Genomic DNA, 19,466 nt, shown 5'->3' with positions numbered 1-19,466 from the left:
CAGCCGGCATTGTAGTCTACTCTCCCAGGAAACAGTCCTCCATAAAATGCGCTGCACACATCTGAATATTTGGGTTGAACTGTTCTGGAACAGTGTTGTAAATACAGCTTAACCACTGATTTCTAGTCATGTCCTCTTTTGGAAGGCCAAACTAAGTAGTTTCGCTTTCACAATGAAACACACAGCGTCACACACGGCGGGCTAGAGTGAGCGGCGGCCGGCGGGCTTGAGTAGGCAGAGGCTGGCTTGAGTGAGCGGCGGCGGGTGGCCTAGAGTGAGCGGAGGCCAGCTTGAGTGAGCCACCACATGTGATGACCCCGGGCTGGACTCCACTACGTCCACGGTGAAAGCCGATCCGGAGATCCACAGCGCGAAGTTGATGTATTTCCTCAGTGGCCAGCACGGATCAGCTCCAGGCATGACGAAGCAGATATCGTCCTCTTTTGGAAGGCCAAACAAAGTAGTTTCGCTTTGGCGACGAAACACACAGCGCCTTCACGATATGGCGGCGGCGGCGGCAACAACAATACTACAGTGAAAATAAAAGTTACACCTTCTTTCTTTGCATGCACATTTGGGCGGCGTTATGCAAATCTTCCCACATTGTGATGTTGACATGTGACATGGGCGTGTTAGAACGAGCCGTTTTAGGTAGGCGTGGTTGACTTAACTTTTATAAAGAATATCTCTTTGGATTTGAGACTTTAGTCTTTGCAACTTTACAGCTTGTAACACTCCAAAGAGAAAGGAAAAATTGAAATTGCATTATATATATTTAATGGTTTTACACAAAAAAAATGTACCACAATAAATTGCATTTTACGTCAAACTGAATGTAAATATTCTGCAAATGTCCAGACTACTACTCAACATTGCTAATTAAAAAATGTATAACCTTTATATCAAAGTGGTGTAATATGTAATATGAAATATAATGCGCATGTAAACAAATATGTGAATTGGACTACAATTGGAAATTGTTGGGTTCATACAAACAGATTTTGTATTCAGTGCTTTGAAGGTCTTTGGAAGAAAGCCACGAGGAACATTCCAAACATATGACTGTCTGACAGGAAATAATGTGTCAATGGTTTCTGTGACCCTTCTTTCCTGACACTTAACCAGATAGTTCAGTCATGTGGGAACAAACCTGTATTAATGATCTCACACCACTTTACACAAAATACATGTATTCAGTAAAACAGCTGGACTTTTTAAATACTGTTCTCTGATATATTATATTATATACAGAATATACTGATATATTAGTGATAGATATATAGGGATAAATATATTGAACAATATTTAAATATTGATCATTTCTAGAAACAAAAATATAAATAAAACTATAAAAACTAACTACAATTAAGGGTTCAGAGTTACTGGGATTTTAATGTGTATGAAAATTATAAAAAATCATATTTTATAATAATTTCAAGCAGATCTTGTCTGGTATTTATTTCTTTTTCTTTTTTTATTCATAAGCTGACAATAAAAATAAAATAAATGTAAAAATTTTTATTAAATATATTTGAAAGTGTTGGCCCCCTTCCTGATTTCTTTTTTTCTCCAGGCATGACGAAGCAGATATCGTCCTCTTTTGGAAGGCCAAACAAAGTAGTTTCGCTTTGGCGACGAAACACACAGCGCCTTCACGACATGGCGGCGGTGGCAACAACAATACTACAGCGAAAATAAAAGTTACGCCTTCTTTCATTGCATGCACATTTGGGCGGCGTTATGCAAATCTTCCCACATTGTGATGTTGACATGTGACATGGGCGTGTTAGAACGAGCCGTTTTAGGTAGGCGTGGTTGACTTAACTTTTATAAAGAATATCTCTTTGGATTTGAGACTTTAGTCTTTGCAACTTTACAGCTTGTAACACTCCAAAGAGGAAGGAAAAATTGAAATTGCATTATATATATTTAATGGTTTTACACAAAAAAAATGTACCACAATAAATTGTATTTTACGTCAAACAGAATGTAAATATTCTGCAAATGTCCAGACTACTACTCAACATTGCTAATTAAAAAATGTATAACCTTTATATCAAAGTGGTGTAATATGTAATATGAAACATAATGCGCATGTAAACAAATATGTGAATTGGACTACAATTGGAAATTGTAGGGTTCATACAAACAGATTTTGTATTCAGTGCTTCTTTGGAAGAAAGCCACGAGGAACATTCCAAACATATGACTGTCTGACAGGAAATAATGTGTCAATGCTTTCTGTGACCCTTCTTTCCTGACACTTAACCAGATAGTTCAGTCATGTGGGAAAAATAAGAAATCAGAAAGGGGGCCAACACTTTTTCACACCACTGTAGATGTATTCAATTAGATATTTGTTATTTTATGAATACAAAATATTGCTCTCACCTCCCAAAAGTTATATATACTGTATTTATGTATTAGTTAAGCATATGAGAGTGGTTCTGCCTACTGGAAATGCACTGCTATTGTAGAGTTAATTTCTTCGGTTATGCCAAAGTTACTAATGCAGTTTATACAAAAGCAACTTCAATCCATCTTTTCAATACGTATTTTAAATTTCTGAATTAAAATTAAATGCAAAGTTCTGTGGGTCTTAATATAACAAAGGGTGTGTGGCTCCAACTTTTAGAGCCACACTTCATATGAAAAATGTAAAAGAAACAAACACTTTAAGTGTAATTTAGATTTTAAAAAGATATTATATATTCACAACAATATTTATTAAAATGTAATTTTTTATGTTAACTTTTTTGTATTTTGATTACTGCTGAACAAACATCTTTCAGTATCTTAGTTTAAATGTTGTTTCAAAAGCCACAGAAAATAAATTACTTTCAATCTATAAAATAATATTATGTTATTTCATGATTACAGTACACTATATTATAATGATTACATTATAATATATATATAATATACACAATATTATAATGATTACAATACTATTATACTAATATTATAAAGTTTTAATGATTCCAGTACAATTCACATAGTAATACTATAATTGATATGAATATGTGCAAAGGAAATGACATCCAACAGAGCAAAATAGAATAATTTACGGGCACAAATACATTAAAATAGAAATAACACATCACTGCAAGAAGATAATACCATCACTTGGTGGTTATGATGTAAAGAATCACCATTTTGTCATGCACTGAATGTGACTTGACTTGCCTCACGAAGATCTGCTGTGAGTTGAATTGACTCAGGAGGATCAATGGTGACTTGACTGGACTCAAGATGGGCAGCTGTGACAGAACAGGGTGCTGTTGTGTCTGCCATTTTGCGATCAGGCTCCACTGTCGCCGCCATTTTGTGAGTGTGCTCTGGTACAGCCGCCATTTCAGTCACAGACACAGTCCCCTCTCTCTCTCTCTCTCTCTCGCGCGCGCTCTCTCTCTAAATCAGCTTGTAACACTCCAAAGAGAAAGGAAAACTTGAAATCGCATCATATGACCCCTTTAAACTGTCACAACTATAGGCCTACTCTTGCTGGCCACCATGAGGCTAGGATGAAGTGTTGGACTCTGTATCACGTCTGTCTCGAATCCAAGACCATATTTACATATCTGTCTGTACCGATGGACGCAATATGATATGCTCTGTGCTATTCCGTCTATAGACTGAACACACTGGTGTGCACTGGTCTGCACAGGTTTAAGTGACTATGACGAAAAACTAGCCTTCATTCATGCCAAAGGAAAGAATAGTTATACTTTCAAAATGATATAGACCCTTTTCAGGTCTCGGTCTTAACTCAGACTCAACAAACTCAGCACTTGGCCTGGTCTCGACTACCTATGCACAATCAGCTTGTAACACTCCAAAGAGAAAGGAAAACTTGAAATCGCATCATATGACCCCTTTAAACTGTTACAACTATAGGCCTACTCTTGCTGGCCACCATGAGGCTAGGATGAAGTGTTGGACTCTGTATCACGTCTGTCTCGAATCCAAGACCATATTTACATATCTGTCTGTACCGATGGACGCAATATGATATGCTCTGTGCTATTCCGTCTATAGACTGAACACTGCGTGTGCACTGGTCTGCAGAGGTTTAAGTGACTATGATGAAAAACTAGCCTTCATTCATGCCAAAGGAAAGAATAGTTATACTTTCAAAATGATATAGACCCTTTTCAGGTCTCAGTCTTAACTCAGACTCAACAAACTCAGCACTTGGCCTGGTCTCGACTACAGCCGCTTTTCCACTGTCGGGCCAGTGCGAGCCAGTGCTTTAAACAGGCTAATAGCCTCGGACCTGTAGCACCGAGGCCAAAATCACGCTGCGTTTCCACCGTCGTGCCAGAAGCTCCGCTGCGCTTCACTAAAACCCGCCCTTTACACGCCTCCCAGGAACAACGTTACGCAACCCCATCATTTCACCAACAAAGAGAAGTTAGCAGAAAACTAAGAAGAAATAAGTCACTGGAACTAGCGCGATCACGAAACGAACATGATAAAAGCGGCCGTTTGTTTGCATGCTTTGTTAAAGATTTAAATCCAAAAGCATCGATGTTTTACAATGATAAGTGATACATTGATCATAATGAATTAATTTATCAGGATTGAAAATTAGTCACACAGAAATAAAGCGGTATGAACATAGCCTACCTACTTGTTCAGTCGAGTCTGTTACTGTTGATTTGTAGTCACAGTCATGGCCGGACTTACCATTGGGCTTGAATGGGCTGCAGCCCAGGGGCCCCGCCTTAACCCGTTTACATTTGTTCAGTTATGTGCCAGTCAGAAATTACACTGGCCAGCCGGGGCTAACAGCTTCCAATTACGACCTTCGAAGCCATAATCAAACTGGAATTTATGATTTTTTTTCACATAGAAAAAGGACACACGTATTAAATCATGTCTGCGCTGCGCCGAATCGCCGATTAATTTGTGATCACGTGGCTACTTTAAACGGTTCAATTAAGCCTTTAGCCCAAAAGAGCGCACATTTAGAAAGAAAATGATAAATTCTCACATGTCCCGTTTACATTTGTTCAGTTATGTGCCAGTCAGAAATTACACTGGCCAGCCGGGGCTAACAGCTTCCAATTACGACCTTCGAAGCCATAATCAAACTGGAATTTATGATTTTTTTTCACATAGAAAAAGGACACACGTATTAAATCATGTCTGCGCTGCGCCGAATCGCCGATTAATTTGTGATCACGTGGCTACTTTAAACGGTTCAATTAAGCCTTTAGCCCAAAAGAGCGCACATTTAGAAAGATAATGATAAATTCTCACATGTTCACGCCTCAATTCTTGACAGATTATGATTTTATATTATATTAATGTTCCACTAAATTAATCTGAAGAGTTTTGAGCGCTCTCTCCCGTCCAAAGACTATAGAATACTCTAATATCTTACAGGCTTTGTCCCGTCTCACTACCTCCACACAAAGTGGAGCAGAACTTTAATCAAAACGATAAAAAATAAAAATAAAAATAGCCATTTACAGGGTTCGTACGGTCATGAAAACCCCAGAAAGCTTTGGAAAAGTCGTGGAAATGTATTTTACAAATCTCTATATAATAGAATAGGCTATGTTTAATCACGTCCTGAATCTCGGTGCGGGATTGCGCATTTTGGTTTTACTCATTCCCGCAGCTTTTGCACATTTGGAAAATTCCCGCAAACATGTATTTAATATACAATGTAGGTTAGATGAGTAAAAAAAACACACAGAATATCAGATTAAAAACAGCGTGAGTGGTTCAGCTGTACCGCGTCTTCTCGCTCTCACTCGCTCAAAATTGCCTCACATCAGCGCATCTCATCTGCACTTAGATAGCTGCTGCACACTGCCAGACAAGACTTTAGCTCAGCTGATAGAACAGTATTGCATCATCACAAAAGTGTATCATTTGCACGTCTTTTTAAACCATTCGGTTCTTGTGCGCTCCAAACTAGTTTTCTGGGTGCTCACGGTCACATCCAAAGCGCCGCGCACATGAAGCCGCATCGCAAGAAAAAGTTATTGTTTTAATTGAGTCAGAAAGACTCAAGTAACCTTGCATTTTAATAAATAATGTTACATAAAGACAATTAAACAGTCAGTAATAAATGATCAAGTTACTAGCAATAGCACAAGGATACAAATGAAACAAACTCGTTTTAACTTTTTCGGGTAGGCTATAGCCTAAAACTAACAGTAGCTGCTACTGTTCAGGAACAAAATACAATGATGTATAAAGTCATAAATATAGATTATATTTATATATTATTCCATATTAAATATGAAAAAGTTATTTAGTCAAGAGCAGATTTTTTTCTTTTGTTCTTTAACACAGACTGACAGACAGCAGGTATATTAAAAGCTGCTGTCACTTTCATACCAAATGTTAATGTTAACAATGTTAATTAATGATTGGTTATTGTTAATTAATGTTACCAACAAAATACAAAATCACTCACTGCTCTTGACTGAATAATTTTTGTAACTTTAATTTTAAGAATTAATCTGTTGTTTAATTTACAGTGAATTTACTGTTTTTAATTTACAGTTTATTCCATTTCTGCAGCATTTCTGTACCTGAATGTTTTCCACCAAAACTGTTTCTAAAACGAAATTAAGGTCCTGAGTTTAATTTATAATACTGGCTAAGCAAATTACAATATACTTAACATGCTGGCATTCAGTTATGTGATTATGTAGCCTAACTTATGTTCTCTGCATGAAGTAACGTCTAGCACAGTCGCAGCCTGTGCTTATTAGAAAGCAAACAAATAGCATTAATAATCATTAATTATCCTTAGCATATGCTATGATAAATCTGAACATTTGTGTAAAATAATGGAGCATTAGGTCATGAATATTGCCTTAAATGTCATTGAAATTTATTGGTTGAACGAACCCTGCATTTAATCAGTGAATGCCTACGATATAGGAGTTAGCCTACACTCTTAAAAATAAAGGTGCTTCAAAAGGTTCTTCAAGCGATGCCATAGAAGAACCCTTTTTGGTTCCACAAAGAACCATTCAGTCAAAGGTTCTTTAAAGAACCATCTCTTTCTTACCTTTTTATAATCTGAAGAACCTTCTTTTGCCACGAAGAACCTTTTGTGAAACAGAAAGGTTCTTCTGATGTTGAAGGTTCATTATGGAACCATTTAGACAAAAAGGTTCTTCTATGGCATCGTGAAGCACCTTTATTTTTAAGAGTGTATCACACAAACTAGAGTCCTGTTTTTCCGAATATCTGCAAGATCGCAAATGTACAATAAACAAGTTACTGAATAACTTTCAGACACAAAATTCTGCTTTGCCCCATCAATGCGTCAACTGAGAGATCACATCCTGTTTATTGTATTATAGTGACTATTTAATATTACATCTAAACTTTGACTAGGCTAGACATGTTGCCTATTAATTGTATACAGTATATGAACCTAAAAGCATATTTAAATTTTTTTGTATTTTGTGTTACTCCATAATAATGTTCTAGTTGAGGGCATTTGTAGTATAGGTATGGGGCCCAAACATAACCTCAAGCCCAGGGGCCCCCAGCCCCGTAAGTCCTGCCCTGGTCACAGTATATACATCACATTTAGAAAGAATGATAATTTTTATATTTTTATAAAAGCTCCGCTGTCTGCTGTCTGAAAGTGAGTTTTGAACTAAAATTATTTTAAAAGTCTTTAATGCTGGTGTTATAGCGGTTAACTTTTTTAAATGATCCGCGGCGCGACGAGGCACGATCAAGCCCCGGAAGTGACAGTGGAAACGCGACTGGCCCTGGCACGCACTAGCACGCCCGCTTTTGGCCCGACAGTGGAAACGCGGCTAATGCTGCTAAGGTGTCCTGAGTACTACACAGTTGCTAGGGGTTTTGGGATGGTCACTTAATGACAAAAGTCAAGAGTCTAACTCTATGTCTGATGACATTCTGATCTCTAAATATGGCTCAGGTCTCTCCTTCAGTTTAAGTTATATGGCCATTTTTTAACCTGTTTTATGTAACTAGTGTAGGGCAATACCCCACAGAGTCAGAATGACATACTTGAACCTTCGCTTGGTGATGGCAGCCTTGGCTTTGAAAGGGAAGCAGATTGCCAGGTAACATTCCATGCTGAGCACTGTGATGTGGAGGATGGTGGCATTGGTGTATCCTTCATTGATGTAGTGTGATAGACGGCACACCAGCTCCCCGAAGACCCAGGGTACGTACTTCCAGAGGCAGTAGAGGTCCAAAGGGAGGCTAAGGAAGATGACCAGGTCTGAGACGGCCATGCTGGAGAGATACAGGTTGGTGGTGGTCTTCATGTCCTTGAAGCGCTGGATAATGAGGATGGTCATGGTGTTGCCGGTTATGCCGACGACGAAGAGCAGGATGCAAATGGTGGTGACAGGAATGAGGGTGGAGGTTGGGAAGAGAGAGTCTCCGCAATGGTGGTCCTCCATGAACTCCTCCATATTGATGCAAATCTGCAGATGTCCCTTGATAAGGTCTTAGAGATTGTGGTAAATGTACAAAAGACCTTTAAAAGAGGTTGAGCATGAAGAACTCAGATGAGACTTCTTCGCTGAAAGTCTGTTTCAGCATCAGGGAAGGTGTAACCATGAAGAGGCGGTGTTTTAACAGGAGATGAAAAAGACAAGACCTGTGGGTGTAGTATCTGGTGTGCTGCTACAGGAGATGAGAGCATCACCTCTCCTCTCCTGTGTGAGTGCAGAATATCACTTAGTCCAGTTCTTAATTAAATGGTGAAATCACAAGAGGTGGAGACAGTAGACAGATAGGGATAGAGGTGAGAGGTGGGGCTTTGGCTTTCAAAGTGTGTGTTTAAATGAACAACTCTTGATTCATTTATAAGTCAGGGTTGCCAGGTTTTCACAAGAAGGGGGTCTCCAGTTAAAAATTTGCATTCCAGGGGATAAATATCATGTTATTGGAGTCGCTTCAACCCGCGGACATGAAAAACAACCAGCGGCAACAGAGTTAAAGTAGCCTGGTATAACTGCAGACTCTCTACTAATATGAATAACATTATTTGCATATCAGTATTTATCAAGTTTTATCCAATTGAATAATTTGGACAAATATTGAACTTGCAATCTTGAAATCAAAAATTATTTTGGATATTTTCTTAGAATTACAATTTAGTGAGCATAAAGCAGGGTTATAATGAAGAAAAAAAATCAAGAAACTGTTGCTTGAAATAAAGTGAAATATTAAAAAACTTTAACCTTAATTTCAGCTAGTTTCTAGCTTTAGCTTTATATGTCGAATGAACATCAAAAACGAAAGCCTGTCAAATTAATGAAGAAACAGAGCTGTGACCCAAGCGTATCTCAAAAAGTCTAAAAGTCAAAAAGTACAATTTTAACAAATATATTGGGTTTTTTTTCAGTTCAAAAGATATACTGAATAAAAGGTATGACCTAAGAGTATTTTTCTTTTTTCTTACAAACAGTTAATTAGTATTAACATTGGCAATGTCTAACACAATCTTTATTCATAGTATGTTGATGCACAATGAAGCTCCTGGTGTGCCAAAATTAAAATTTGTTTTGAAACATTACAGAAAAATACATTTAGATCATCTTAATATCTTTGTAATATGCTTTAACACTTGATCCCGGTGCTGAAGAATAATCTAATTTAATAGACAATCTATCTGGAGCGAGCACTCCAACCCAATGGCTCGTTCTTCGTGGACAAAATGTAACCATATGCAGGAGGAATGAACTTGGTTTGTACACGGTCTGATCAGGAAGTCTGGATCTCTGACGAAACACAAAATCTGAACTGGAATCTGAAAATTGTTTTACTAGTTTCACTGAAAAAGGAAGATGTAAAATATTATATTTAATTATCATAAACTACTCATTGTTAATATAGTAAACGTCATTACTATAATGGTGTTTAATAGGTAGAAGTGTTCATACTTAGATTATGTAGATGCAATTAGATTGTTTTATTAAAATGTGATGCATGAAATCTGAAAATTTGATTTGAATGTGCTCAAAAGGGGAAAAAAAACTTTAACGGAATGTTGACTAAATACAATAAAATCCAATAAAGCAATAAATCTTGACTGAAAAAAAAAATTCATATACTGAGTGGTTTTTTTAGATACAAAAACATTATCATAGTGATATGAATCGACATATATGGCAACATGCAGTAAAAGAAGACAATTAAGAATTATAAATCTTTTATTGTGCATGGATCCATCTGTAGATATCATGACTATACAGACACACTTTAGATACATATATATGATTATACATTTCCTATCTGATAACGAACATTTTAAAGTGATATGTCTGGTAGTATGTATACTATAACAAATTTTTGTTTTGGAATGTACGGTGTATGAGGTAACTGCAAACATTAAAATTACATAAAAATGGTCTAATTCTTTGTGCATATTTTATAGATTTTTTGTAGTTTTTCTGTCTCCCAAGAACCAAACGCCTACCATGATGGGGAGATGTTAAAATGGCACACTTCGCAATTACATTTTATCACTATCAAAAATAGGAGTTTGAGGTTTTTTTTTCCCTTCAATGACAAACAGAAGACATTTGCAGAATATCTATAAGACCAAATCATGTAATTAATTTTCATCCAGGACTTCTTGCAAGGTACCTTCAATTGTTAACAGTTGTTGACAGCACTCATATGCCCATAACCAAAGCACGACACAAAACCCTACGACCGGACCATCATACTGCTGTGACACAGCGCTGACAGTCACAAGACTTTAACACACAGAGAAAAAGGCAAAAATTTTCGATTCACAGGAAGTACATGTAGGATTAACACAATTCATTACAGCTGTTTGCATTTCATTTCTTGCGCTTTTCTTAATTTCTCTGCTGGACAGAATAAACTTAAAGGTTTTATTTCCATATAAAAATAAAGTTCAAATGTGTGATTTAAGAAAAAAGATATCTGAAAATTAATATTTAGTCCTATATTCAATACTCTTGAGATTACATCAAAAAGTAATATTGCTAAAAGTAAAGGATAACACTAAACACTAAAACTAAACAAAACCAAAACCAAAAAAATTAACAATAGAGAAATTAAGAAAATCCTAAATGACTTTCGAAATCTTGATTACTGGCTGAAAAACCATTTCAAGAAAAATTTTTGTGGTACTACATTTTTAAAAACAGCCAAAACACATAGGTCTTGCACAACTGGAGAACATGTTTCAAAAAAACGCATCACAAGATTCGCATTCGAGAAGCATTTTTTTCTCTTCTCGCTAAGGTGCAAAGGTAACGACTGAAGGAAAGGTTTCCGAGAAGCATACATTGTGCTGAACGACAATATTTTGGAGCAAAGCAGCTGCTTGATTGTAAAAACAAGCTACAGTATACGTACATGATAGTAAAAATAACTATTAAGCTGAGTTAGTTTGGTATTCATAGTCATAATCTTACTTCCCCCGTACTAAGCCAGAATCTCAGGTCCTCGTATCATACTGTACAAAAATATACTAACATTTCTCTAGTTATTTTTGCATCCTTTACACATTCTGAACATCAAAAAAGTTCTGAGCAAAGTGCTAAATCAACGTTCGCTAATTTGAGCCGTATTGGTCTCGCCTCCCCTTTTTTAAATCGTAGACCTGTAGACTTCTGCTCGCCTGTACCCCCTCGCCGACGGCGTAGTCACTGGCCCTTGAGTCCCAGGCCCAAGATAGCAAAACGGTGAGCGGCGTGACCACCGAGCTAGCTTTGAACAAAACTGACACTCAACAGTTTACAATTGAAATTATACGTATAAATAACAAAGACTACAGCTACACAAATAAATGAAGTGGTACGATGAGAATGCGATGAGCGGTAAGCTTCACTGCTGATCCTTCATTAAATCGCCCTCCGAGTCCCATGGAGGGAACGGCGTTTTTTCGACAGCATGCTCCGAAGGGACAGCGGAAAGATAGATAAATAGATTGGGTGAAGTGATTCTACAACTTCCTTTTCTCAATCCTTCCCTTCACGCGGCTCCTCAACGCTGGTGCCGGAACGAAAAAGAAAGAAAGAAAAACAAACATCAACAAACAAACTCGTTTTGATGATGTAACACAGGGCCGAGGCTCATTCGATCACAAAGTACTGGATGGCGACCGCGATGAGGATGGATGTCACAGCCAAGAGGGCGATGATGAGGAAGGAAAACTGTTCATCCGTCATGCTGCGTTTTGGCTTCTGGGCCTCGGCTGCTTTGGATCCCGTGGTGCCGGAGACCCCGGGGCTGTCGACGCGAGGTGGGAGCAGGATGATGGTGGAGCTGTAGGGCCCGATGATTTCGGGGGCGTCCTGGCACTGCCGGATGGCGCAGACGCGAAATCGGTACTCCGTGGACGAGCTCAGGTTAGGGAGCTGGTAGGAAGTGGCTGAGCCCTTGTAGATCTGAAAGAATTAAAGACAAGCATTAAATATTTAATTAAACTAAACAAATATATTCTTAAATACTGCATAAAGTATTATTTACATTTACACTCTTGTTTGGAAAAAAATTTTTTTTAGTTTTTGAAAGAACTCCTATGTTCACCAAGGCTGCATTTATTTGATCATAAATACAGTGAAAACAGTAATTTTGTAATTTAAAAGAAGTGTTTTCTATTTTAATATACTGTCTTGTGATCCAAAGCGAAATTTTCAGCAGCCATTACACTCCAGTATTCATTGTCACATGATCCTTCAGAAATATTTCTAATATGCTGATTTGGTGCTTAAGAAACATTTCTTATTATCAATGTTGAAAACAGTTGTGCCATTTAATATTTTTGTGGAAACCATGAAACCTTTTTAAAAGATTGTCTGAGGAATAGAAAATTAAAAAAATGCAGCATTTATTTAAAATTGTTTTTAACAGCGTAAATGTCTTTATTTCACTGTCATACTGTCACTGGATCAATTTAATAGTGTAGTGAATTATAAAAGACGACCTAAAATTTGCCCATTTTTGAATAGACAGTAATCAGTTTAATTTATACAGAACAATATTCAGCATTACATTAATTTCATTCTTTTTCATAACAAAAAGTAAAGAGCTGATGAAGTCTATTTTAAGGATGCAGATGTGTAGGCAGAGAAATAATATGCCCGAAGAACATGAGAATATGAAGTCGCGCACGTGTGTGTGGGCTGCATCAACACAAACACACAAGCCTCCCATCATGCCTGCAGTCTCCAACAGTGTCTCTCAGCAGGGGGCGATGAGTCAGAGCAAGTGAGACTGCTTTACCCTTCCATTTCCCTCATATCTACAGTCACTCAGAGGCAGCCCACTCAGGTGTTCACGGTAGAGTGATTTTAAGTTAATTCAAACGTTCTGCCGGGTCCCGCCTGACATACAGTTCAGTGATAATATTTTTAGTGACAATCACTATTAGGAATTCAACTCCGCAACTACAGACAACTGGGTGATGTTTTTACCCGGCTCTCCAGGGGGCCCCTTAGGACCCACTTTTAAAGGTGTAAATTAGTTACATTAATTAGTTCATTAGTACGTTTTAATTAGTATGACAGTTCACACAAAGTTTACTCCTCAAGTCTTTTCAAATCCATATGTGCATGAGTTTTTTTCTGCAGAATGTTCAGGGAGTTTTTATACTTTGTGAGAAAATTTAAGTCATCAAATCTCATCTGTTTTTGTAAATTATGCATTTAAAGCTGCAGTCCGTAAGTTTTGCCTCTTTGTCACCATCTCTGTTTGAAAACCTGGAATTGCAGCTGTGATCGGAATTATCTAGCTTGCGTGGGGTTGTGAGTCGGCACGGCTCCAGCGCGGATGAGTCTAATGTTCTGAAGAGTATGTGTGGCAGTCAGTCACTGCACCGGTGTGGATATTTACTGTACTTCGCAATCACAGATTCTAGCCTACGTCTTGGAATATGACCCAAATAAGAATTTTCACCATATATTGCCATCCGAACAAGCCATTTTTTCAAGTAACAAGTCTGCCACGTTTGTTCTGACCAACTGAGGAAAAAAGCATTACCATAAATCTCACTACCAATGGTGATTAAATCTAAATGAGCTCATATCACATCAAACCGTTCAAATTATTATTATTGTTATACTTTATTCTCAAATGATTAATGTTAACAACATCAGCATTGGTGACTATGAGTATAGTGTGTATTATAGCGTGTAGATTTCAATTTCGGCACAGTCTAATCTAATTGTCATACTCTTCGAATTTCATATTAAAGGGGTCATATGATCTTGCTAAAAAGAACATTATTTTTTGTATTTGGTGTAATGAAACGTGTTTAAAAAACATTATTTTCCACATACTGTACATTATTGTTTCTCCTCTATGCCCCGCCTTTCTGAAACGCGTCGATTTTTACAAAGCTCATCGGTCTGAAAAGTGAGGTGTGCTCTGATTGGCCAACTATCCAGTGCATTGTGATTGGCCGAATACCTCAAGCGAGTGACGGAAATGTTACGCCCCTTACCATATTGTGATGCCCTGTCCAGCCGGAGCGACGAGACAAAAACATTAAAACCCGTTATAAACGAGGCATTTGTTGCATCCAGTGGGGACATAATTACAGATTATAATGACTTATACTATCTTCTTACATCGTGCCACGTAAATATAAAACCATGTCTGCATTTGTGATCAAAGAAATTACAAACAACAAGTGCTACTCTACACTGCTCAAAACTCGCGTTTGAATCGTCAGTGGCAAATTCTTTAAATATAAAAAAACGTACTTACAGTCTGTGAGTCAGAACAGCCTGCATTCTAGTCTACTCTACCAGGATCAGGAAACAGTCCTCCATAAAATGCGCTGGACACATCTGAATATTTGGGTTGAACTGTTCTGGAACAGTGTTGTAAATACAACTTGACCACTGATTTCAAGTTGTGTCCTCTTTTGGAAGGCCAAACAAAGTAGTTTCGCTTTCACAAGCCTCACACACACGGCGGGCTTGAGGGAGCGGAGGCCGGCTTGAGTGAGCGGCGACCGGGCTTGAGAATGGAGTGTCCGGCGGGCTTGCGGCAACCACATGTGACGATCCCGGACTGGACTCCGGCGATCCACAGCGCGAAGTTGATGTATTTCCTCAGTGACCAGCATGGATCAGCTCTAGGCATGACGAAGCAGATATCGTCCTCTTTTGGAAGGCCAAACAAAGTACACTTTCACAACGAAACACACAGCGCCTTTACGACATGGCGGCGGCGAGAATAAATGTTACACCTTCTTTCTTTGCATGAACATTTGGGCAGTGTTATGCAAATCTTCCCACATCGTGATGTAGACATGTGGGGACGTGTTAGAACGAGCCGTTTTAGGTAGGCGTGGTTGACTCTTAACTTTTAAGAAGAATATCTCTTTGGATTTGAGACTTTAGTCTTTGCAACTTTACAGATCTTGTTTATGCACCAAGAGCTTGTAACACTCCAAAGAGAAAGGAAAAATTGAAATCGCATCATATGACCCCTTTAAGAAATTCTTTTAACTCAAAAAGCAAATTATGCTCCATTTGAACTGGTTTCCTTTAAAATACAAATCTTTGTAATCCCAGGCTATTTGTAATCAGAAGCACATTTATAACTGGAATATAATTTAATTTCATTTACATGTGTTTCATAAACACATAATCCTTTATGGATTACAATCCGCCATCAAAATGATACATTTAATTATTCTGGCTGCTGTGAGAAAAGGCTGTAAACGATCCACCACCTGCAAGATCCTCACAGGTGATAGTCTAGTAGCCGGGACAACTTCTTTATGTTTACAGACGTGACGTAATGACGCAGTGCATGCTCGAATTTCCCGCGAAAACCTACCCGTACCACTCAAATTAGAAAACATTATTATAAGCTGACCATTGTGAATCAGGCTAAAGTAAGGCGATAGTTTTGAACACTGGCTGGTTATGTACTTGCTCAAATATTGATTTCGGATCATTTTTAACCAAAAAAAGTTACGGACTGCAGCTTTAAATATGGTCCCACAAGTTTGGGTTACACTTTAGTTTAAGGTAACATTGTTACAGTATAGTTAGACAATTAAGTACCAAGTAATATTAATTTACTACATACACTTACTACAGGGTTAAGATTAGGGTTTGGTTTAGGGATAGTTGCATATAATTATGCATAATTTACTGTACATATAGTCTTCTACAGAGGTAGGAACATGTAACGTGTAACAAGGACAGGGCTCCTGCACCAAGTATTGTAACCAGGCACTGCGAAGGGTCACATGTGACTGAAACGTTTCATTATAGTAGTGGTTTTCATCTTATAATCTATGTTTTTTTATTCTTTATTTGCTTGGGTAGGCTTCTTTTTGAATTTTTGGCCATTTGGATTTTTCATTCTACACACCTCCTTTTGGACTTTTTTCAAGGTGCTGTGAGTTTCCGGCTAGTTTTTTAAAGTTATATTTATGGGCTTTTATGCCTTTATTGGATAGGACAGTAGAGGGCAGACAGGAAAGCACTGGGTGGAGTGAGGGGGGATTAGCAAAGGACCTTGCGTTATATATGTTGGGGAAATAACCGATAAGGCTATCGGCGCAGACAGTTTCTGGCTATTTAACAAGGACAGTAACATGTCACAGCAAAATACAGTGTTACCTAAGTTTGTGGGAAGTTTGCCATAAATGTTCGCAACGCAAAAGGTCCTAATGCACTTCACAATCAATCATAACATGTTTAAATGTTTTAAATTCAGTGCACTTGAGATTTGAGTTAGAGTTATTTTACGATCTGCTTCTCATGCTAAGCTATCATATGAGCTCAGAAGACGGGATTGGGTTTGGAACAACAAAGGTATGAATATATAATGAGTTTGAGTTTTTCATTTTAACCACCATCACTACTTATTTTGTTTTGTACTTTGTTGCTCCTTAACATTTATGGAGTCCTTGCCAAACAAAGGTTATGAAAGCCATAGTCACAACATGATGTCAGAATAAAGAGCATGCACAATCACATCACAAATGTGAGTGGATAGATTTGATTTAGCTATAACATTAAGTGCAACATCTGTCACTAAGCCATTCAAGTAATGACCACTATATCATCATTATGCTATAATAATATTCATCCAAACTGCTGAACCCAACACCTGCTGTCTGCTGAGCGCCGTGACCTCTGTGTAATGTGCTTACAAGTGCGAACCTACATTTGAGACACTTTTGCCTCACAGTGAATAGAAATATTTAAATTGAGACGCTTCATTGAGGTTAAAATGGATGGTTTTTAAGTGTTTGATGAGCTGATTTCTACTGAAACACGTAAATGCAGTTGATATGGTGCGATGTAGACACCTGTTTGAACTCAGAATTTCCCTGCATGCTTTGCAAACAGTAGATGGCTGGATCTCCCTTCATAGGTGGCAGTGTCTCCCAGCTCACCTCACACGACTCGTCCACACGCTCCACACGAGGAGCTGAAGTCAGACACAGACAGATGTAGTGATGATGAGAACAAACCAAACTTGCAGGCAAAAAAATATCAGGTCAAACCGCAGACCATTAATTATGTGTTGTTGTCAAAGTGCATCAATTTAAAATAATTCATTTGAGTGCGAGACTGATTATTAAATATAACACTGGCTGTAACATGCCAATAAACAAAGCAGTGCAATTATTGTTATTTATCCACATAAATTACCTCCCTTATGAGAAGACAGGCATAATATTCTGTGTAAAATACAAGTGAAGCTTTATTGAACACATCTATGTTTAAACTAATAAGAATAAATGTTTCTCCAGAAGCAAATCAGCATATTAAAATGATTTCTGAAGGATCATTGTGACACTAAAGAGTGAAAATTAAGTTTTGTAATCAGTAAATTAAATGAATCAGAGGAAGCCTATGGGGCAAGTATATGGCTGCAGCAGATGTGATGCTGTACCTTTCAGGGGTGCAGGTGGGGAGCGGGGGGTGGTGAAGGTGTAAACAGTGGAGAAGGGCCCCTCGCCCGCCTCGTTAAAGGCCTGGATGCGGAACGTGTACGAGGTAGACTCATTTAGCCTCTGCACTTTGTGAGTGTGACAGGGTCCTTTATACAAGGATATAAACCTTTAGGAAGAGACAAAAACAGAGACAGAGAAAATGTTATAGAGTTAACCTCTATAAAGCCAGAAAATACACAATATTATAAAACTATAACAGACTTGAAGGCAGACCCACACAAAAGTTTTGAACGAATTAATAATAACAAATAAATAAATGTAAAAATAACTCTAATTTGAATCATTTATAAAGCTGAATATATCCCTTGCCCATTGCATGTTTGTACTATATTACCTTTCAAAAGTTTGCGTTTGCTAAGATTTATTAAATGTTTTTGAAAAAAAGTATCTTTTGCTCACCAAGGCTGCATTTATTTGATCGAAAAATTATTACAATTTAAAATAATAACATTTCTGTTTTAATATATTTAAAATGCAATTTATTCCAGTAATTACAAAGCTGAATTTTCAGCAGCCATTACTCCAGTCTTCAGTGTCACATGAACCTTCAGAAATCACTTCAATATGCTGCTCAAGAAACATTCATTGTTTTTATAAATGTTTAAAACAGTTGTGCTGCTTAATATTTTTCTGGAAACCAAGATTCAGCTTTCTTTGAGTAACCGAAAGTTAAAAAAACTACATTTAAAAAATATACATAAGTCTTTCATAATATCATAAAAAAGTATTACTTAAAAGCCACTTCTGATCAAATTAATGCATCCTTGCCAAATAAAAAAAATGAATTTCTTTATATATATATATATATATAAAAAAACACTGACTGCATATTTGGCTAATCTTAGCATTTCACTTTCAGAGAAAATTACTTGAAACTTCTCTCATGCCAGGTCAGGACACAGTGTTAAAATATACTGTAAAGCACCAACTATCTACTAACCTCCCACTTTTATCCTCCATTTGGAGATGGTACAGTAGGGAATCGGTGGGTTGGGCCTTGGCCGGGCCTTCACCCCACTTGAGCCTGAGGGTCTGGTGACTGGAAGCGGTGCACTCCAGACGTGGAGGGAGGGGTGGCAGTGGCTTGGTCTTCAGTTTAAAGGTGTGGCTACAGGGTCCTGCTCCCAGACTATTTAGAGCCTGGATCCTTATCCTTCAAACACACGAGCACAAGATTCAATTTTCGTTCATATACATTCATTAATTCATTCAGATTCATGTTAACGTTTGGAATGGTTGTTTGTTGGAGTTTAATTTATAAGGTTCATAAGGTCCTACATTCATGAAATGGACAACACTGGTTGCGCTGTATGTAGGGCTGCACGATAAATCGCATGCGATATTTAATGCGCATCTTATCAGTAAAGCTGGTTCTGTAATCAGCTGTAAATCTCCATCACGTGCGTGCTTTCACATTGAGCAGCATTAACTACACAGAGCCGTTGTTCACTGACGAGCTGCGCAAAACCACGTTCATATTCGCACGATTTTTTGCGCAGCTCATCAGTGAACAACGGCTCTGTGT

General features: G+C 37.8%; 2 protein-coding genes across 5 annotated transcripts in view; both read right to left on the bottom strand.

Annotated features, from left to right (window-relative positions):
- Positions 1–7,982: 7,982 nt before the first annotated feature.
- On the bottom strand, positions 7,983–8,435 carry LOC107593488 (motilin receptor-like). The gene has a single exon (XM_016283225.1). It carries the CDS (start codon positions 8,433–8,435, stop codon positions 7,983–7,985), a length of 453 nt encoding a protein of 150 aa, XP_016138711.1.
- Positions 8,436–11,598: 3,163 nt separating this feature from the next.
- Positions 11,599–19,466, bottom strand: part of LOC107593468 (fibronectin type-III domain-containing protein 3a-like) — an 86,424-nt gene continuing 78,556 nt past the window's right edge. For all 4 annotated transcript variants that reach the window (XM_016283201.1, XM_016283200.1, XM_016283202.1 and 1 more), the window contains 4 exons: positions 18,882–19,094; positions 17,881–18,047; positions 17,291–17,412; positions 11,599–12,395 (listed from right to left, as the gene is read on the bottom strand). In XM_016283201.1, coding sequence (XP_016138687.1) covers positions 12,081–12,395; positions 17,291–17,412; positions 17,881–18,047; positions 18,882–19,094 — 817 coding nt within the window. In that variant the 3' untranslated portion in view covers positions 11,599–12,080. The remainder of the gene's footprint in view (positions 12,396–17,290; positions 17,413–17,880; positions 18,048–18,881; positions 19,095–19,466) is intronic.

This window comes from Sinocyclocheilus grahami, unplaced genomic scaffold, assembly GCF_001515645.1.
Source record: "Sinocyclocheilus grahami isolate Dianchi unplaced genomic scaffold, SAMN03320097.WGS_v1.1 scaffold171.1, whole genome shotgun sequence".
Classification (NCBI taxonomy): Eukaryota; Metazoa; Chordata; class Actinopteri; order Cypriniformes; family Cyprinidae; genus Sinocyclocheilus; species Sinocyclocheilus grahami.
This window is presented reverse-complemented; position numbering and strand designations above follow the sequence as displayed.

Bases quoted from the DNA above. Each gene is read 5' to 3' on its own strand.
- LOC107593488 (XM_016283225.1), bottom strand. From the start codon at position 8,435: ATGGAGGAGTTCATGGAGGACCACCATTGCGGAGACTCTCTCTTCCCA.